General features: G+C 38.2%; 1 protein-coding gene and 1 long non-coding RNA gene across 7 annotated transcripts in view; both read right to left on the bottom strand.

Moving 5' to 3' along the window:
- CMTR1 (cap methyltransferase 1) overlaps positions 1 to 2,575 on the bottom strand; it is a 53,966-nt gene extending 51,391 nt beyond the window's left edge. For 2 of the 6 annotated variants that reach the window (XR_014232765.1, XR_014232766.1), the window contains exons 1-2: positions 2,405 to 2,575; positions 284 to 421 (exon numbers count right to left, since the gene is read on the bottom strand). Coding sequence is in view for 4 of the 6 variants with exons in the window: in XM_082347813.1 (XP_082203939.1) it covers positions 284 to 416 (133 nt within the window). In the remaining 2 variants the exon portion in view is untranslated. The remainder of the gene's footprint in view (positions 1 to 283; positions 422 to 2,404) is intronic. The other 4 variants (XM_082347812.1, XM_082347814.1, XM_082347813.1 and 1 more) reach the window with 3 other exon arrangements.
- A 1,799-nt stretch (positions 2,576 to 4,374) lies between these two features.
- LOC309608274 overlaps positions 4,375 to 22,760 on the bottom strand; it is a 244,302-nt gene continuing 225,916 nt past the window's right edge. Inside the window, exon 2 of the long non-coding RNA XR_014232774.1 lies at positions 4,375 to 11,077. This is a non-coding gene — a long non-coding RNA (uncharacterized lncRNA). The remainder of the gene's footprint in view (positions 11,078 to 22,760) is intronic.

Genomic DNA, 22,760 nt, shown 5'->3' with positions numbered 1-22,760 from the left:
ACCACTACTTCCACCTGGTTTAAGGCAGCAAAAGAGTGCCACCTACTGAAGGACCACAACAGAACTAAGGCACACCTGTAAAACTTCCAATTTTTTAGTTAAAACAAGTTCCCAACTCCCAGGAGGAGAATGGCAAAAGAGAAGAGAGTCTACAACCAGTATCTCTCTGTAGAATTTGCCTAATTTTCCTCAAGAGGCACTTAACTGTATTCTGCCCAATTCAGGCATCAGTGATTCAAATAACCAGATGGTCAGTGGCCTCTGACCACACAGGCAAGCTTACCTTTTGCTGCATGATTGACAGAGGAGGGAGGTTCATCGTCAGATGTAGAGCTGAGGTTCAGGCCAAGCTCTGCAACTCTTTTCTTCTGTTTCTTGAGAGGGGCAGTGCATTCTGAATCATTTCTCCTCCTCATTGTTACTGCAACCACAAATCCAGATAGTCAGCTGCCCTTGTCAGAGATACTAGGATCACAGCAGGAATTCCAAAGAATGGGAATGAACCATTAATGGGATGAAAGTTGGCAACTCCAAACAGCTTCCATTGCCAGCACTTGAATAGCTTCTTCCTCAGAATGAGGTCCAGTAAGGGTGCTAGCCAAGCTCTGGTTTTCAATAACAGCTGTTAGTTTTACTGGAAAATGTGGTGCTCACAGACCCAGAAGCCTCTGGGCCATTGGTGTCAGATACCAAAAAGTCATGGATCAACTCCACGAGCCACAGGGGGAAAAAGACCTTGCGTACTTGTTATTCTATATTTTTGATGCAACACTGGCCATGTGTGACAACAATTTACACTAGAAATTAATTATGAAACCTGATGAATATCAACAAATATTTCCAAGGTGAAAAAATCATCCTAGAATGATTGCTACATCACCATTATTATTTCACCAGGACAATTAAGAGATTATACAGTATGATACAAATGTTGGTTTTTGGTTTACTTCAGGATGTTTGAAAACATGGGAGAAGTGGGCAAGTTTTTAAACGGAGTAAGGAATGGAAGCAGTGGTTGACTTAGGACTGAGAAAACAGAAGAGTGGGAAAGTTAGCAGGACCGGAGGTAGCCATATCACAGGACTCAGGTACAAAAACAATTTTAAGAACAAGAACCCACCTCCACAAAAAAGAATGGAAACAGGCAAGGCACCATGTCACCATCATCCATGCCCATGGGTAAGCATGAGAGGCAAGCATGAGGGGAAAAAAATGAGATGCAGTGAAGTGATTATGAGATTCCTGAAATCTTAAGGAATGATCAAATTAAAGAACAATTAAGAGTAGAAGTGAATACAGTGGGTTTACACACAACCGCTGGCTATAAGAGGACTCAGAAAAGAGAAAGTACTCAAAAATAGGAGCAAACAGGTGGGTGCTCAGCTGGGCTGCAATTCCTTAGGCAAGGGGAGTTGCAGGTGCACAAGAACAGGCTTACAGTATGGGTCACAGCAGCAAGAGAGTGATGAAATCCAAAGATACCACTGATCCCCTCGTGATTCAAACATGAATCACGTTTCACTTCTCTCCAGCTCAAGGATGAGGCAGCCTACCCAACACATAATCTCATCCTTCCTAAGGAGGCAGCCTCTTACTAGGCACAGGCAGGGGCTATCCTGAGGAAGTAGGAAGAACAGGAGACGCTGAACAAACAGAAAGCAAAACCAGGCTGAGTCACATTTCACTTTAAACTACGGTGTTAAATACCCCCTCAACCCAAAGGCCCATAACGTAAGCAAAAAGGGCCCTCTGATTCCTAGCGACTCCGGGGGAGACTGGAAGCACAGGAAACTCAAGAACTGTGTTGAGGTAGGTGCCAAAAAAGGAGAGGAAATAGCGTCCGAAAGGCAGGAGATACAGATGCTCCTCCCCAAACCACCTCAGATTTGGGCCTTCCAAATCACCTCATTCAACCCTCTCCTTTTCCACTTAAAGAAACTGAGGCCCCAGAGGGGAAGGCCGCACAGCTAACCAGTGCCCAGCTCAAGTGACCTACACATCCAAAAGAATGTGCCCTGGCAGGGAACTTCTAAGTGGAAGGCAGAAGGCCTGGTTCTACCTGCTGCTCCCCCAGGGAAGGGGTTCAAATCCCCTCTCCAGTCTTCTCTCCCTGGGCCTCGGTTTCGCATTACCACCCCTATTCATAGAGGGAAGAGATGAGCTCACATCTCCCCGGGCCAGTCTTTTCACTTGTAGATAACGTGAGTGTGTGAATGTGTGCGCAGAGACGTTTGGCAGCGGCAGCTGGCGAACTGGGGATGCGGCGCGGGGAAGAAGGGTATAAAGAAGGAAGGGAGCGAGAAAGGGCGGTGAGGGTCACGACCGCCCATGGGGGGCCGAGGGGAAGATACTGAGCCCGCGGGCCCGCCCGCTCGCTCCCCCCGGGCCGCGCGTCGGCACTCACGCTGAGGGAAGAGGGCGAGCTGCCAAGGAGCGGAGAGGGGGGAATCAGGCCGCCGATGCCGCCGCCACCAGGCCTAGCCCTGCCGCTGCCAGAGCCGCCTCCTCCTCCCCCAGTTTCGCTTCCCCACAAGCCCGCCCCGGTCCGCTGGCCGCGTAGTCGCGCTCGGGTCCCGCCCTGCGGGCCGCGCAGCTTGATGACGTCAGGGCATCCAGCTCCCTCCACCCTCCCGGGCCCTGGCCCAGGGGCAGACCGCTCTAGTTCTGGCCCGCCCCACCCCCTGCCCCCGAGCAGCCCAGAGCGCCTGCGCAGAAGACCCAACGGGGAAAGGATACAAAAGCAAAAGTAACCAGGTATCTTCCGGCTTTGGGTACGAGAAAGAAGTATTAAAAACAAAAAAGGCCAGGTGCCATCACATCAACTCATCTCTCTTAATCTCATTATTATCTTAATTTTACAGATTAAGAACAAGTTTAGAGAGGGAATTCCCTGGCGGTCCAGTGGTTAGGACTCCACGCTTCCATTACTGGGGCACGGGTTCCATCCCTGGTTAGGGAACTAAGATCCCACAAGGCCCCCGGCGCGGCCAAAAAAAAACAAAAGGAACAAGTTTAGAGAGGTAAACGGAAAACTGGTTGAGGGCAGAAACCCAGTCTTCTTGTTCACTGCTGTATCCCCAACACGCAGCATACAGTACATTCTCTACAGATATTGAACTAAGGTCCAGAGGAAAGAAAGAAGGCCGCCTGTGGCATTTTACCATATGGACACGGATGGCTTCCTTTGCCAAACCCCTCTTCTGACCTTCAGACCAATATGGCCAAAAGTCTGCCCAACATCCTCACTCAGTCACTTCACACCCATAGATTCAAGTCTGACCTTATATTCTCACATAAACCTGCTCTTTTTCCAATGAATTACACCACCATTGGTCCAACCAGAAATCTTCTCTCATTCCCCAGAGCCTCCAGTATATACTTTATTGCGTTTACCTACAAATTATCCCAAATCTATCCATTCTCCATCCACATTACCACTAACCATGCACTCACCTTCTCTCATCAGGATTTCTCCAGTAATCTCCAAATCATTGTCCCTGTCTCCAGTCGGGATCCCTCTAGTGCATTCTCTGCAAATCAAAGTGATTTAAAAAAAGAAAAAAAACTAATTTGATCCTGTTACAACACATCAATGATGAAAGCCCATCAATGGCTTCTCACTTCTCTTAGGATGAAGCCAATGTCCTTAGGATGGCATACAAGACCCTCCCATCTGACCCCTTCTGCAGTCATACTTTGAGCTACTGGTCCCTTAGTTCTCCCCATCGCGGTTTTCTCTTGGTTTCTCAACCATGCCATGCCTCTCGAAAGAGTTCATCCCCTTTCCTGGATTGCTCTTCTCCCTCTCTTTGCTTGGGTAATGTCCACTTATCCTGAGGCCTGTTTAGTGTTATCTCTGGTAATCTTTCCTGACCCCACAAGTCTGAGTGGGGAGTCCCCCTAAGCTTCCATAGCCTTCTGTCCTTCACTATCAAAGCACTCACCAGTCTTGTATAATGACCCACTGACTCATCTGCCTCCCCACTCAGCTGTAAACTTTGTACAGGAAAGGTTATGTCTGTCTGTATTAAATCCATAAGATTTAATATTGTGGCTGGCAGTAGGTACGCAATAGACATTTATTGAATATATGGAAGTATGGAAAATGAATGAAGGTTAAGTGATGTGCCCCAGGTCACAGAGCCAGGAAGCAACAAATGAGCATTTAAACCCAGGTTTCTTTGGTTCTAAAGCTGTGTCTTTCCACCTCACCAGGGGTTCTTAACATGGGTTAAGACATTATTCTTAACATGTATTGGATACCTTTGGTAATCTTGTAAAGCTTGTGAACCCATTCTCAAAATAATAATTTGAAGGGCATAATATACAATGTATAGGATTACAAAGGAAATCAATTATTTGAAATACAGTTACTTTTAAATTGTGATTTGTTTACTTTTAATGTAAAGCATTAAATAATGAGAGAATGCATTTAAAACATAGGAAAATTAATGATAAATTTACTTTTATATATATATATGAGTAAATCCAGTGAATAATGCTGGAACAACCAGATACATATATAGGGGAAAGATGAATCTTGATTCCTACCTTACACCATATGTAAAATTAAATAAAAATGGATCAGACCTAAACAAAGAGCAAAAACAGAAAAGAAAAAAAAAAGCTTGTAAAAGAAAACATAGGTGACTATAGTTAGTAATAACATATTGTATGTTTGAAAGCTATAACCATGTGAGGTGCTGGATGTTAACTGACTGTGGTAATCATTTTCCAGTATATACATATATCAAATTATTATGTTGTACACCTTGAACATACAATGTTATATCAATTATATCTCAATAAAACAGGGGAAAACAGAAGTTTAAAAAAAGAAAACATAGAAAAATATCTTTGCAGACTTGGAGTAGACAAAGATATTTTTTACAAAGGACCCAGAGAGCATTAATCAGAAGAAAAAATTGAGAAAAATAGACTTCACAAAATAAAAAGGCTTCTGCTCATCAAAAGACTCCGTTAAGAAATTGAATAGGCAAGCCACGGACTGAAAGAAAAACATTCACAGTACAAATATTTGACAAATGACTTATTTCCAAAAAAATATATAATACCCAACAACAAAAAAACAGAAGTTTCCAATTCTTGTCAAAATGGAGAAAACACATTCCATCCCATTTCTTCCACTGAATGCAATTTATAACCTAGGCAGAATGCATGCAACACCTATCTGAGGATTATGAAAAGTAAATGGTAGCAGAATTCTTCTTTTTTTTAAAATAAATTTATTTATTTTATTTATTTACTCTTGGCTGCGTTGGGTCTTTGTTGTTGCACGCAGGCTTTCTCTAGTTGTGGCGAGCGGGGGCTACTCTTCTTTGTGGTGCACGAGCTCTAGGCGCGCAGGCTTCAGTAGCTGTGGCATGTGGGCTCAGTAGTTGTGGCTCCCGGGCTCCAGAGCGCAGGCTCAGTAGTTATGGCACAACAGGCCCAGCTGCTCCGCGGCATGTGGGATCTTCCTGGACCAGGGCTCGAACCTGTGTCCCCTGCATTGGCAGGTGGATTCTTAACCACTGTCACCAGGGAAGCCCAGAAGAATTCTTGAGGAAGGAAAAACAGAAGTCAAAGAACCACCAAATCAGGGTGAGTTTCCCAGTTGTTCCCCCTCTGGTATCTCCTGGCCAGGACTGAAAGGCAGCCTGAAACCTGGAACGTGCAAGGGGTGCAGATGGAAAGAGCTCCAAGAAACCATCTATTTCTTATCCCAGAAGCAAGAAAGCAGTCCCTATAGATCAGAGAAACTGGAGGAAATCGTGTAGTTTTTGTTTTGTTTCTTTGATTCACTTAAGGTTCCTCCATGTCTTTTCATGGCTTGATAGCTTATTTCTTTATTTATTTATTTTTGGCTGCATTGGGTCTTTGCTGCGCATAGGCTTTCTCTAGTTGTGGCGAGCGGGGGCTACTCTTCATTGTGGTGCATGGGCTTCTTATTGCGGTGGCTTCTCTTGTTGCGGAGCATGGGCTCTAGGCACGCGGGCTTCAGTAGTTGTGGCTTATGGGCTCTAGAGTGCAGGCTCAGTAGTTGTGGCGCATAGGCTTAGTTCCTCTGCAGCATGTGGGATCTTCCTGGACCAGAGATCAAACCTGTGTCCCCTGCATTGGCAGACAGATTCTTAACCACTGCACAACCAGGGAAGTCCCAGCTTATTTCTTTTTAACACTGAATAATATTCCATTGTCTGGATGTATCCCAGTTTATTTATCCGTTCACATACTGAAGGACATCTTGGTTACTTCCAAATTTTAAACATTACAAATAAAGTTTCTATAAACATTCATATGCAGGTTTTTCTGTGGACATAATTTTTCAATACATTTGGGTAAATACCAAGGGGCACAATTACTGGATCATATGTTAAAAGTATGTTTAGTTTTATAAGAAACTGCCAAACTGTCTTCCAAAGTGGCTGTATCATTTTGCATTCCCACCAACAATGTATGAGAGTTCCCATTTTTCCACATCCACACCAGCACTTAGGGTGGTCAATATTCCAAATTTTGGCCACTGTAGTATGGGTGTAGTGGTATCTCGTTCTAATTTGCCTTTCCCTGATGACCTATGATGTGGAACATCTTTTCATATACTTATTTATTATGTGTGTATCTTTGGTGAGGTCTGTTAAGGTCTTTGTCCCATTTTTTAATTAGGTTGTTTGTTATCTTATTATTATTATTATTATTATTATTTTTTTGGCTGCATCGGGTCTTAGTTGTGGCACACGGGATCTTTCATTGTGGTGCGAGGGCTCCAGAGCGCATGGGCTCTGTAGTTGCGGCACTCGGGCTCTCTAGTTGTGGCACGCTGGCTTAGTTGCCCCGCAGCATGTGGGATCTTAGTTCCTTGATCAGGGGTTGAACCGGCATCCCTTGCATTGCAAGATGGATTCTTAACCACTGGACCACCAGGGAAGTCCCTTGTTATCTTATTATTAGGTTCTAAGAGTTTTAAGAGTGAATGTCCAGTTGTTCTGGTATCATTTTTTTTTCTCTCTCTAGTACCATTTTTTAAAAGACTATCTTTGCTCCATTGTACTGCCATTTTTCCTTTGTCAAAGATTGGTTGGCTATATATATGCAGGTCTATTTCTGGGCTCTATATTCTGCCCATTAATCTATTTGTCTATTCTTTTGCTATATCTTGATCACTATGGCCTTATAGTATGTCTTGAAGTTGAGTAATGTCAGTCCTCCAACTTTGTTCTTCTCCTTCAGTAATGTGTTGACTATTCTGGATTTTTTGCCTATCCACAGAAAATGTATTTTTTTAAATATTATTGCAAATATATTTTTGGGTTTTTTTATAGGGGTAAAATATACATAAAATTTTCCATTTTCATCATTTTAAGTGTACAATTCAATGGCATTAAGTGCATTCACATTGTTGTGCATTCAACTACATTTTTTCCCCATATACATGTATCTATTCTTTTTCAAATTCTTTTCTCATTTATGTTTTTACAGAATATTGAGCAGAGTTTCCTGTGCTATACAGTAGGTCCTTGTTGGTTATCTATTTTAAATACAGAAGTGTGTACAGGTCAATCCCAAATTCCCACTCTATCCCTCCCCCCAACCCTTCCCCCCAGTAACCATAAGTTCATTCTCTAAGTCTGTGAGTCTGTTTCTGTTTTGTAAATAAGTTCATTTGTATCATTTTTTTTATATTCCACATATAAGTGATATCATATTATATTTGTCTTTCTCTGTCTGACTTACTTCACTTAGTATGATAATCTCCAGGTCCATCCATGTTGCTGCAAATAGCATTATTTCATTCTTTTTAATGGCTGAGTAAAATTCTATTATATATATGTACCACATCTTCTTTATCCATTCATCTGTCCATGGACATTTAGGTTGTTTCCATGTCTTGGCTATTGTAAACAGTGCCGTAATGAACACTGGGGTGGATGTATCTTTTTGAACCATGTTTTTCTACAGATATATGCCCAGGAGTGGGATTGCTGGATCATATGGTAGCTCTATTTTTAAGGTACCTCCATACTGTTCTCCATAGTGGCTGTACCAATTTACATTCCCACCAACAGTGCGGGAGAGTTCCCGTTTCTCCACACCCTCTCCAGCATTTATTATTTGTAGATTTTTTTTGATGGCCATTCTGACTGGTGTGAGGTGATATCTCATTGTAGTTTTGATTTGCATTTCTCTAATAATTAGTGATGTTGAGCATCTTTTCATGTGCTTCTTGGCCATCTATATGTCTTCTTTGGAGAAATGTCTACGTAGGTCTTCTGCACATTTTTTGATTGGGTTGTTTGGTTTTTTGATATTGAGCCGCATGAGCTGTTTGCAAATTTTGGAGACTAATCCCTTGTCAGTCGCATCATTTGCAAATATTTTCTCCCATTCTCTGGGTTGATTTTTTGTTTTGTCAATGGTTTCCTTTGCTGTGCAAAAGCTTTTGCATTTACTTAGGTCCCATTTGTTTATTTTTGTTTTTATTTCCATTACTCTAGGAGATGGCTCAAAAAAGATATTGCTGCTATTTATGTCAAAGAGTGTTCTGCCTATGTTTTCCTCTAAGAGTTTTATAGTATCTGGTCTTACATTTAGGTCTTTAATCCATTTTGAGTTTATTTTTGTGTATGGTGTTAAAGAATGTTCTAATTTAACTTTTTTACATGTAGCTGACCAGTTTTCCCAGCATCATTTATTGAAGAGACTGTCTTTCCTCCATTGTATAGTCTTGCCTCCTTTGTCGTACATTAATTGACCATAGGTGGGTGGGTTTATTTCTGGGCTTTCTATCCTGTTCCATTGATCTATATTTCTGTTTTTGTGCCGGTACCATACTGTTTTGATGACTGTAGCTTTGTAGTACAGTAAGTCCCCTACATACGAACGAGTTCTGTTCTGAGAGCGTGTTTGTAAGTCCAATTTGTTCATAAGTCCAACAAAGTTAGCCTAGGTACCCAACTAACACAATCAGCTATATACCACTGCTTTTACACTTGCTTCTGGACATCCTGGGCTTGAAATAAAGATACTGTACTACTGTACTCTATACAGTACTGTACAACCACTTGTGGAGGATCCATGCGTGTGACAATGTATGCCAGACACATGAACTAACTTACCTGACTGGACATGCGAACACACGCTTATATCTTTGAAAGTTCACAACTTGAAGGTTCGTGTGTAGGGGACTTACTGTACAGTCTGAAGTCAGGGAGCCTAATTCCTCCAGCTCCGTTTTTCTTTCTCAAGATTGCTTTGGCAAAAGACCCCGATTGCTTTGGGGTCTTTTGTGTCTCCATACAAATTTTAAGATTTTTTGCTCTAGTTCTGTGAAAAATGCCATTGGTAATTTGATAGGGATTGCATTGAATCTGTAGATTGCCTTGGGTGGTAGAGTCTTTTTGACAATATTGATTCTTCCATCCAAGAACATGGTATATTTTTCCATCTGTTTGTGTCATCTTCGATTTCTTTCATAAGCATCTTATAGTTTTCAGAGTACAGGTCTTTTGTCTCCCTAGGTAGGTTTATTCCTAGGTATTTTATTCTTTTTGATGCAATGGTAAATGGGATTGTTTCTTTAATTTCTCTTTCTTATCTTTCATTGTTAGTGTATAGAAGTGCAAGAGATTTCTGTGTATCAATTTTGTATCCTGCAACTTTACCGAGTTCATTGATGAGCTCTAGTAGTTTTCTGGTAGCATCTTTAGGATTTTCTATGTATAGTATCATGTCATCTGAAAACAGTGACAGTTTTTCTTCTTCTTTCCCTATTTGGATTCCTTTTATTTCCTTTTCTTCTCTGATTGCCGTGGCTAGGACTTGCAAAACTATGTTGAATAAAAGTGGCGAGAGTGGGCATCCTTGTCTTGTTCCTGATATTAGAGGAAATGCTTTCAGCTTTTCACCATTGAGTATAATGTTAGCTGTAGGTTTGTCATATATGGCCTTTATTATGTTGAGGTACATTCCCTCTATTCCCGCTTTCCACATAAACTTTAGAATCAATTTGTCAATACCCACAAAATAACTTGCTGGATTTTGATTGGGATTGCACTGAATCTATAGATCAAGTTGGGAAGAACTGACGTCTTGACAATATTGAGAATTCCCTATCCATGAACATGGAATATCTCTCCATTTTATTTAATTCTTTGATTTAATTCATCAGAGTTTTACAGTTTTCCTCATATAGATCTTGTATATATATATTTTTTGTTTAGGTTTTTTTTTTTTTGTTTTTGGCTGCACTGTGTGGCAGGCAGGATCTTAGTTCCCCAGCCAGGGATCAAACCCATGCCCCCTGCAATGGAAGCACAGAGTCTTAACCACTGGACCACCAGGGAAGTCCCTTGTATGTATTTTGTTAGATTTATACCCAGGTGTTTCATCTTGGGGAATGCTAACATGAATAGTATTGCATTTTTTATTTCAAATTCCATTTGTTCATTTTTGGTATATACGAAAGCGATTGACTTTTGTATATTATCTTGTATCCTCCAAGACAAAGGTTTTTTTTAACAGATATTATACAATAACAACAATAAAAACAAATAGCCCAATTTAAAAATGGGCAAAAGAGTTGAATAGACATTTCTCCAAAGAAGTATAGAAATGGCCAACAACCATATGAAAATATGCTCAACATCACAAATCATTATAGAAATGCAAATCCAAAGTACAATGAGTTACCACCGCACACCCATTAGGACGACCACTATCAAAAAAACAAAAACAAAAAATAACAAGTGTTGAGATGATGTGGAGAAATTGGAACACTGGTGCACTGTTGGTGGGAATGTCAAACGGTGCAGCCACTATGGAAAACAGTATGGAGTTTCCTCAAAAAAATAGAAATAGAATTACCATATGATTCAGCAACTCTCCTTCTGGGTATATATCCAAAAGAATTGAAAGAAGGGTCTCAAAGGGCTATTTGCATACCCATATTCCCTAAGCATTATTTACAACAGTTAAGAGGTAGAAGTAACCCAAGTGTCCATCAAAGGATGAGTGAATATACAAAATGTAGTATATGCATGCAATGGAATATTATTCAACCTTAAAAAAGGAGTAACTTCTATCACATGCTATAACATAGATAAACCTTGAGGGCATTATGCTAAGTGAAATAAGCCAGACACAAAAAGACAAATACTGTATGATTCCACTTATGTGAGGTATCTAAAGTATCTAAAGTAGTCAAACACATAGAAACAGAAAGTAGAATTGCCAAGGACTGGTGGAAGGAAGAAATGGGAAGCTGTTGTTCAATGGGTAAAGAGTTTCAGTTTTGCAATATGAAAAACTTCTGAAGATCTGTTCCACAGCAATATGAATATAATTAACACTACTGAACTATGCACTTTAAACTTATTAAGATGGTGGACGTCCCTGGTGGTGCAGTGGTTAAGAATCTGCCTGCCAATGCGGGAGACACGAGTTTGATCCCTGGTCCAGGAAGATCCCACATGCTGTGGAGCAACTAAGCCCATGCACCACAACTACTGAGCCTGTGTTCTAGAGCCCACGAGCCACAACTACCGAGCCCACACACCACAACTACTGAAGCCCGTGCGCCATAGAGCCCATGCACCGCAACTACTGAGCCCGCGTGCTGCAACTACTGAAGCCCGCACGCCTAGAGCCCATGCTTCACAAGAGAAGCCACCACAATGAGAAGCCCACGTACCGCAACAAAGAGTAGCCCCTGCTCACCACAACTAGAGGAAGCCCGCGTGCAGTAACGAAGAACCAACGCAGCCTAACTAAATAAATAAAAATAAAATTATTAAGATGGTAAATTTTGTGTTATGTGTTTTTTTACCAAAATTGAAAAAAACAGCTATTATAATCATGATCTAATAGAAGGCCTGAAGACTCTTAACATGAATAGAAAGATAGTAAGTCTCACCAGAGAAAGAAAAGATTAAAAAATAACCAAATGGGAATTTTAGAATTGAAAAATATAGTAAGAGAAACAAAAATTTCACTAGATTGGATCAATAGCAGAATGGAGGTGGCAGAGGGAGAGTCATTGAACTTGAAGATAAATCAATGGAAACTATCCAATCTGAACAACAAAGAGAAAAAATGAGGGAAAAAATTGAACAGAGCTTCAGGGGCCTGTGGAGAAATACCAAAATGTCTAACACTCATGTCATCAGAGTCCCAGAATGAAAGGAGAAAGAAAAAATACTTGGTGCAGAAAAAATATTTTAAGAGATAATGACTGAAAACTTCCAAAAGATGGCAAAAGACATAAACTTACAGATTCCAGATGCCTAGAACTCTCTAAACAGGAAAGACTCAAAGAAATATATTCTCACACCTGTCATAATCACACTGCTGAAAACTAAAAGCAAAGACAATATCTTGAAAACAGAGAAAAACCATGTATCACATGTAGGAGAACAACAATTAGAACAACTGTAGATTTCACATCAGAAATCTCAGGAATGAAGGAAGAACAATAAAAATGGAAAATATCTAGGTAAATATAATAGACTGTTTTTCTTCTTTTAAGTTCTTTAAAGTTTATGTGAGAGTTGAAAGCAAAAAATATAACATTGTCTGATGTTTATGTATATAAACATACTATGCATGACAACTATAACATAAATAGGGGAGGGCAAAAGGACCTATACGGTGATAAGGTTTCTATATTCCATTGAAAGTTGTAAAATATTAATTCTAAATAGACTGTGAAAAGTTAAGTATGTATATTATAATCCCTAAAACAACTTCTTAAAAAAAGATTCAGGAATTCCAACTTCTGAAATGGCATAGTAAGGACCTCTGAAAATACAGTCCTTCAGAAAAGCAATGAAAACACAGGCAAATTTGTCAAAATCAACTTTTTCAGAACTCTGGAAATTAACCAAAGACTTGCAAAAATCCAAGGAGTGTTTCTTCAGTAAAAATTGTTTCAGTAAGAACAATGCACTTTGTGGCATTTTAACTTGCCCCAATCCTATCTCCCTATTGCCAGCTCCATGGTAGACTTGAAAACCAACAGCCTTGTAACTATGGTGGCTGTGAAAACCAGCAACCTAGAAGCCACTGAAGAGAATAAAACAGGTTTGGAGCTCCCCAAAAGCCCTATCCCCAGAGAATTGTCACTATTTGACCTATCTGGCAGCTTGCTGAAAATCTCCATTCTCATGGCTTTTATTTTACCTGCCTCAGAGGTCACTCTGTGCAAACAGTTCTATTTGCAAGGCATTATCAAAAATAATCAGTGGCAATTGTTTAACATAGCAGCTGCCTGAAGCATCATTACCAGATGGAGATAACAAAAACCTTAAAAGGAATATCTGGAAATGAGTTGCCCATAGAGATCTCTGAAAAGCCCCAGAATATTCCTGGGTATCTAGAAGGCCACATGAATGAGCAGGGCTGTGCACATGCCCAGGAAAGACCTGAGAAGGCCCTAATCTCTCACCTCTGACTGACGGTGAGGCTCTATACAAGCAGGAGGTGAAGGCTAAGGCAGATTTGTAAACTGCCTGTTAGTGCATTGAAGCCACACCCCAACAAAGGCTAGGAGATTTATTGGCTCCAAGCATGTAAGGAAATCTGTCCAGTCGTTAGCTGACCATTAAGCTAACCAAGCAGAGACTTCAGTGGCCATGCATGACAAAAAATACAGACTTTATAGAATTAGTTCAGGAAAATCACTGAAAAACAGCAACAAAAACAAACTGGGGAAGGGGGTGGGTGTCTTATATCCAGAGTTGCCACATTATTTTAAATATTCAGTTTCAACACACAAGGAAATGGTAAAGTATGACCCAAACACAGGGGGGTGGGAGGAAGCAGTCAATAGAAACCGTACCTGATAAAGCCCAGAAGTGGAACCTAGTAGACAATGACTTTAAATCAGCTATTATAATATGTTCAAAGAATCAAAGGAAACCATGTTTGAAGAATTAAAAGAAAGTATGAGGACAATGTCTCGCCAAATAGAAAACATCAATACAGAGATTTTTTTTTTTAAGGGAACCAAATAGAAATTCTGGAGTTGAAAAATACAGTAACTGATATGAAAATTTCACTACTGAGGCTTGTATGGGAAGAATTGTGTCCCCCACAAAATTCATATGTTGAAGTCCTAATTCTCAATGATACTTATTTGGAGATGGGGCTTTTAGGAGGTGATTAAGGTTAAATGGAGTAATAGGGGATCCTCAATAAGTTTAACACCTGACTTCTCATCAGAAATCATGGAGGCCAGAAGACACTAGAATGACATATTCAAAGTGCTGAAAGACAAAGACTGTCAACCAAGAATTCTATACCCAGCAAAACTATCCTGCAAAAAAAAAAAAATCACTGTGTGGGGGTAGGAGGGTCATAAAGGAAAAATTAAGACATTCCCAGATAGGGACTTCCCAGGCAGTCCAGTGGTTAAGACTTCACCTTCCAATCCAGGGGGTGCAGGTTTGATCCCTGGCTGGGGAACTAAGATCCCACATGCCTTGTGGCCAATAAACCAAAAAAAGCATAAAACAGAAGCAATATTGTAACAAAGTCAATAAAGACTTTAAAAATGGTCCACGATCAAAAATAAGTCTAAAAAAAAGACATTCCCAGATAAACAAAATCAGATTATTTGTCATTATGAGAACTGCCTTACAGGCTACTGAAAGGAATCTTTCAAGCTGAAAGAAAGGACACCAGACAGTAAACTGAATCCACACAAAGAAATATATAACACCAGTAAAGGTTGCTTCAAATTCATTTTGGGAGTAGGCAAATGAAAACAGTAAAGAAATTACATTCAGAATTCTCTGTCTTATATTCCCTGCCACACTCATCCCTGTCTCCTAATCAGAAAACCAAGTCAGAGGTAACTTAAGAAGATGTATTTTTATTTCTTCCTTTAAAAATTAATAATTTGAATTTTAAAAATATACAAAGAGATATAGTAAAAAACTCACTATATCAATTAAAATGGAATATTTTAAAATTTCAAATAATCCAAAAGAAGGCAGGAAAGGAGAAACAGAAGTATGAAAAACAGAGAGAATAAACAAAATTAATAAAATGGCAGACCTAAATCCAAACACGTCAATAACTGTATTAAATGTCAATGGTCTAAGTAGACCAATTAAAAGAGATTGTCATAAAAGACTACAAAAATTAAGACCTAACTATATGCTGCCTTATAAAACTCCACTAAATATAAGGGTCAGTTAAAATTAAAAGGATTTTTAAAATTATATACCAAGAAAACACTGATCTGGGGGCTTCCCTGGTGGCGCAGTGGTTGAGAATCTGCCTGCTAATGCAGGGGACACGGGTTCGAGCCCTGGTCTGGGAAGATCCCACATGCCGCGGAGCAGCTAGGCCTGTGAGCCACAACTACTGAGCCTGCACGTCTGGAGGCTGGGCTCCGCAACAAGAGAGGCCACGATAGTGAGAGGCCTGTGCACTGCAATGAAGAGTGGCCCCCACTTGCCGCAACTAGAGGAAGCCCTCGCACAGAAACGAAGACCCAACACAGCCCAAATAAATAAATAAATAAATAAATAAATAAATAATAAAAAAAAAAGAAAGAAAGAAAACACTCATCAAAAGAAAGCTTAAAAATCTACAGTAGTATCAGTCACAGTAGACTTCAGAGTGAGGAAAAACTATCAGGGAGAAAGAGGGACACTGAATAATGATAAAAGAGTAAACTCATCAAGAAGACATAACAACCTTAAATATGTATGTTAACAACAGAGCTTCGAAATAAAAGTGAAGACTGATAGAAATTAAAGGAAAAATGGACAACCCCAAAATTATGGTTGAAGAGTTCAACCCTCATCTCTCAGTAATCAATTGAACAGGAGACAGACATCATCAAGGATATAGAAAAACAAACAACATCACTGGCCAACTGGATCTAATTGACACATATAGAACACTTCACCCAACAACAGCAGAATACACATTCAAGTACACATGTGTACCAAGATAGACTATATCCTGGATCATAAAACAACCTTAACAAATTTAAAATAATTGAAATCAAACAAAGTAAGGTCTCTGACTGTATAGCATTAAAGTAGAAATCAGTAACAGAAAGATACCTAAAAAATCTCCAATATTTGGAAATTATTCTAAATAATCCATGCATCAAAAAGAAATCTCAAAGGAAATTAGAGAATATTTTTAAGAAAATGAAAATAAAAGTACAACATATCAAAAATTGCAGAATGCAGCTAAATCATGCTTAGAAGTAAATGTTATTGTGTTAAATGATTCTATCAGAAAAGAAGAAAGGTCACAATTCAACAATCAAAGTTTCCACCTTAAGAAACTAGACAAGGAAGAGCAAATAAATTCAAAGTAAGCAGATAAAGGAAGTAATAAAAATAAAAGCAAAAATCAATGAAATTCAAAACAGAAAAATAAAGAAAACAAAAGCTGGTTCTTTGAAAAAGTAAGTAAAATTAATAAACTTCTTGCCATCCAGAGAAAAAAAAAGGAGATACAAATGACCAATTTCAGGATGAAATGGGGAGTATCTTTATAGATGCTGCAAACATTAGAAAGATATAAGGAAATACTGAGAACATCTCTATACATATAAATGGACCAATTGATATGAACCAATTCCTTAAAAACTACAAAATACCAAAACTCACCCAAGAAGAAATAAATTACCTGAATAGTTCTATATCTGTTTTTTTTAATTGACTTCATAGTTTTAATTTTTTAAAAAAACTTCAAAAAAATTGAGGGTCAGATGGCTTCACTGTAGAACTCTACAAACATAGAAAGAAGAAATTATACCAATTCTACACAATATCTTCCAGAAAATAAAAGAGAAAGGAACATTTTCCAAAGTGTTATATGAGGCCAGCATTATTCTGATACCAAAGCCAGAGAAGGTCAATAGAAGAAAATTGGGGAGTTCTCTGGCAGTCCAGTGGTTAGGACTCCACACTCTCACTGGCCAGGGTGCAGGTTTGATCCCTGGTTGGGGAACTAAGATCCCGCAAGCCACATGGCATGGGTGAAAGAAAGAAAAGAAAGGAAAGGAATAGAAAAGAAAGGAAAGGAATAGAAAAGAAAATTGCAGTCCAACATCCCTCATGAACATTAGAAACAAAAGTCCTAGACAAAATACTAGTGAATCAAATCCAGCAATGTATAAAAAGAATTCTACACCTTGGCCAAGTAGTGTTTATCCCAGGAATGCAAGACTGGTTAAATATTAAAATATCAATGTAATTCCTATTAACAGACATAAAAATCAAACTTCATAATCACATTAATTGAAGCAGAAAAAGCATTTCAGAAAATTCAATACCCATTTATGATTAAAAACTAGTGATAAAAGGGAAGGGTATATATATTCATGTATTAATTATTACAATTAGTATAATATGTTTATATATACATACATACATGTATAAAATCCTACATAATGATGAAAGTCTGAATGCTTTCCCACTGAGATTGCAACAAACGAAGAACAAACCTGCCTCTACATTGGATATATTCCTTTAGCTCTAACCTTTGTGCTCTGTTGCCTGCTCTGCACATCTGTAGAGGAATGCTGCCTATAGCCTGAAAAATACATAATAGCCCTTTCTCAAGACTCTGCCTCCCAGGCTTGACCTTTAAAGGTATAACAATTTTCATTCACATATAAAAAGTTGCAGAATAGAGAATAACATTGTCTTGTTGGAGGTTTACAGGAACATCATGACCAGACCCGACATGGATAACTACAAGAACAAAGGATTATCACATCCTCTCTGCATCTGGCTGGCACCAAGAAGTTTGCAACAACCAGCCACACCCCCTCCTCTTTTCGTATAAAACAAGCCTGAATTCTAACTCAGGTTAGATGGTTCTTTGGAACACTAGTCCACCATCTTCTCGGTCTGCTGGCTTTCCAAATAAAGTTGCTATTCCTTGCCCTAACACCTCGTCTCTTGATTTATTGGCCTGTCATGCAGTGACAGTGTGAGCTAGGACTTGGTAACAAGATCAGGAACAAAGTAAGGATAAACACTTTCACCGCTCAATCAAATCCTACTGGAAGTCCTAGCCAGTGCAATAAGGCAGGGGGATAAAAGACATATTATTGGAAAGGAAGAAAGAAGAGGATCCTATACACATGACATGAAGTCTACATAGAAAATCGCAAAGAATCTACAAAAAAAGTTCCTAGAGTTAATAAGTGAGTTTTGAAAGTTTGCAGAATTCAAGGTCAACAAACAAAAATTGATATTTCTATATATTAGCAATTAACAATTGGATATCAAAATTTTTTAAATACCATTTACAAAAGTGTCAAGAAAATGAAGTGTTCTTAAAAACTTGTTCAGAATATATCTGCTAAAAAACCCTACAAGATTATGATGAAATAAATCAAAGACCTATAGAGAGAGAAATACCACATTCATGGATTGGATGATTCAATATAGTTAAGATTTCAATTATTCTTAAATGATCTATCAACTTTGTGCAATTCCAATAAAAATGCCAGAAGGAATTTTTGTAGATACAAACATACTGATTTTAAAATTTATGTGGAAAAGCAAAGGAACTTGGATACCAAAAACAATTTTGAAAAAGAAGAATAAATCTGGAGAGTCCATACTATCTGATGTTTAAGACTTACTACTAAAAGAAAAAGACTTACTATAAAGCTACAGTGATCAAGGCATTGTAATAATGGCAAAGGAATAGACACATAATCAATGGAACAGAGTATAGAGTTTAGAAATAGACTCATACAAATGTGGTCAATTGCTTTTTGACAAAAGTACAAAGACAATTCAGTGAAGAAAGAATTGTCTTTTCAACATAAGGTGTTGGAACACTGTTTCAACATCCATATGCAATTGTCATTATCACCATCATCTTCAACTAAACTGTACCTTGATACAAAAATTAAACCAAAATGGATCATTGACCTAAACATAAACTCTAAAAGTATGAAACTTTTAGAAGAAAACATAGGAGAAAATTTTCGTAACCTTGGGTTAGGCAAAGAGTTCATAAATGTGACACCAAATCATGATCTATATAAAAAAAAAATTGATAAATTGGACTGCATCAAAACTGAAAACTATTGCTCTGTAAAAGATACTATTAAGAAAATGAAAAGAGAAGCTACAGATGAGAGAAAATATTTGCAAATCATATATCCCACTACAGACTTGTATCCACAATATATAAAGAACTCTCAATATTCAACAGTAAGGAAACAAACAATACAATTTTTTTTTCACTTTATTTTTTTTTAAGTTTTTGGCTGCATTGGGTCTTTGTTGCTGTGTGTGGGCTTTCTCTAGTTGCAGCGAGCAGGGCTACTCTTCGTTGGGGTGCGCAGGCTTCTCATTGTGGTGGCTTCTCTTGTTGCGGAGCATGGGCTCTAGGCATGTGGGCTTCATTAGTTGCAGCACACGGGCTCAGTAGTTGTGGCTCACGGCTCTAGAGCGCAGGCTCAGTAGTTGTGGCGCACAGGCTTAGTTGCTCTGCGGCATGTGGGATCTTCCTGGACCAGGGCTCAAACCCATGTCCCCTGCATTGGCAGGCGGGTTCCTAACCACTGCGCCACCAGGGAAGCCCCAACAATACAATTTTTTAAATGGGCAAAAGATTTAAGCAGATCGCTCACCACACAAAATATATGGGTGGCAAATAAGCACCTGAAAAGATACTCAACATCAGTTGTCATTATGGAAATGCAAATTAAAACCACAGTAAGATACACACCTATTAGAATGCCTATGATTTTTTAAAAATCTGACAATACCAAGTGCTGGTGAAGATGTGAAGCAACTGGAATACTTATCAATTGCTGATGGGTATGGAAAGTGGAACAAGCACTCTGGATAACAGTTTGGTTGTATCTTATAAACTGGAATATATATGTACCTTATTACCCAGGAGTCACAGTGAGCTATTTACCTATATAAGTGAATCTTATGTTCACACAAAAGCCAAATACAAATGTTTATACAGAGAGAAGTTCTATTCATAATTGTCTAGAAAGAACTCAAATGTTCTTCTATAGGAAAATAGATAACCTATGGTACACCTTTACAATGGAATACTACATAAGCAATAAAAAGGAAGAAACTATTGACAAAGGCAACAACATGAAAGAATTTCAAATGCTGAGTGAAAGAAGCCAGGCTCCAATGGTTACATAGTGTATAACTCCATCTACACGACATTCTGGAAAAGGCAGAACCATAAGGACAAAGAATAGGGCAGTAATTGTTAAGAGTTAGGAATGGGGGAAAGGTGTGACCATAAAACAACTGGGATCCATAAGGGACTCTTTAGGGTGTTGGAACTGTTTTGTATCCGGAGTGCAGTGGTAGTTACACAAATCTACACATGTGTTAAAACTTATAGAACTGTACACTAAAAAGCCAACTTAACTATATGTTGTTAGTTATCAAGAACATGCAAATTGAAACTACAATAAAATACAACTTCACACCCACTAGAATGGCTAAAATTAAATACACGGGCGAAACCAAATGTTGATAAGGATCTGGAGCAACCATGACTCTCATACATTACTTGGAAATCAGTGTGGCAGTTTCTCATGAAGTTAAACATACACGTAATCTATGACCCAGCAATTTCACCTCTAGGTATTTATAAAGAAATGAAAAAATATGCACACAAAAACACTTGTAGATGAATGCTCATAGCAGCTCTATTCATAATCACCACAAAAATATAATGATATGTGGAAGAAGCCAAGCATGGGAGAGTATCTATGCTATGATTCTATTTATATGAAGTTCAAGAACACTAAAAACTAATCTATGGTGATATCAAAACAGTCGTTGGCTCTGGAACAGAGGAACTGACTGAAAAGGGGTATGAGGAAACTTTTTGGGGTGTTGGAAATATTTTATATCTTGATTGAATTCGTGGTTACGCAGGTACATACATTGTCAAAATTCATGGAACTGTTCACACTTAACATCTGTGATTTCACTGGATGTAAAATTTACCTGAGTAAAAAAAAATTACCTCATATATATATCAGTGAGAAAGCTGTTGCTTGACTTAAGAAAACTAAATTGTGAGATGGTTTTTGACACACACGTTTTGTTGGAAATTCAATCAATTTTTAATTTTTGTTTTGATGGTCAGAATTGTTGAAAATCCCCATTTGTAGATTCATAAAGATTTATTTTTGCAAATGGAATTAAAGCTTCTAAAGTTTTTTATAAATCAAGGCAAGAATAATGCTTTCTCAAAGAGTACTAGAATTCTTCCAGTATGTTTGAGTTAAATTCCAATTGTACTTTTTTGTTCTAAGATCAATGAATTCATCTTCAGTTAGATCAACAACTTAACATCTTTGATCCAATTTATATAAGAAAGAAATGCATTGCATATCTGTGGTTTAACTTAGAAGCCATAAGATAGAAATAACCTTTGAAAGGCTTCTGAAGTGTTCCAGAAATTTGCAGACTTCTCTTTTCAAAGAAATTGACAGAATTTTATATTACAACTCCATCTTAGAAAAGCATATCTTCCAGTTTCTTCCTTGTCGATCACTTAACTGAAAATGTTTTTAAATTTTTTAAGAAGCATATGTAACATTGACCCCATAACATTTAATTGAAAGATTTAACTCTTCACATGATTAAAAGTATACGTCAGGTAAGCCAATATATGAAAAAATTTTTTCATAATGTCCCGAGTGGATTTTCTTTTCATTCTTTCTTTTTAAAATTTCTGTTCAAGTACAACTTCTGCCCTTAGTTTGAAAAAGTGCTTGAAGGCATATCTTCATGAAAACCAGCAAACTTCTGTGTGGTAGAGAAGGAATTTATATTTTGCTCTCATATCTTTACAAAAAAATTTAAAATGCATTTGACTCAAAGATCTGCCTCTGATAAAGTTGAGGACATTTATGGCTGTTGACAAAACTTCTTTTTCAGGGCTGTTAGAAGAATCTTTTTGCCAGTGCTTGTCTGTGTAAAAAGACAATGAGTGATGTGAAGAGTTTCCTTTCTCATGCAAGTAGCAAAACTAGATGCTTTAACAAGCATCTCAGGGGCTCCATCAGTGCAGAATATGAAGGTTTCTTTCCAAAGTTTTATTTGGCAAACAATATGTTTACCATTTTCAAAATGTTCATAGCCTTTGTAGTTTCCAAAAGGACTCACAAAATAAGAATTCTTCTTTGATGGTATCAGCATGAGTACAGGATACAAAAAGAGGGAACTGGCTACATTGAGAGCCACATCTTATTTAGATGCCCCCTTAGGCTGGGCAGATGTAAGATGCTTTTTCAATTTTGCTGACATTATACTTCACATTAATTTTTACACATACACATCCCACTCTGGCTTTTGTGTTCTAACACATTCGATAATGCAAGTGAAACAGTATAATACATGGTTGTCACCATCACTTCCTTTTCTTTGACGTTTCATTTTAAATTGGGTTGGTAAAAAATATATACTAAAGAAAGCTAAAATAAAGCATTTGATTCAATTTACTTATTTAATTTTTTTATTTTGAAATAATTTTGGACTTAAATAAAAGTTTCAAGAATAATACATAGAATTCTCAGATACCCTGGACTAGATTCCCCAATTGTTAACATTTTACCATGTTTACTTTATAATTTTCTCTCTATTTATACACATATGTAGCTCTTCATATATATGTAGTTTTCTCTATTATCATTTTATACACACATACATACACATTTACCTCTCTATATAAACACATTGTTTTTATGAACCATTCGAAAGTAAATTGCA

The sequence above is a fragment of the Balaenoptera borealis genome (genome assembly GCF_965194805.1).
Source record: "Balaenoptera borealis genome assembly, chromosome: 12".
NCBI lineage: Eukaryota > Metazoa > Chordata > Mammalia > Artiodactyla > Balaenopteridae > Balaenoptera > Balaenoptera borealis.
The sequence above is the reverse complement of the archived record's forward strand: the minus strand, read 5'-3'. Positions and strand labels throughout refer to the sequence as shown.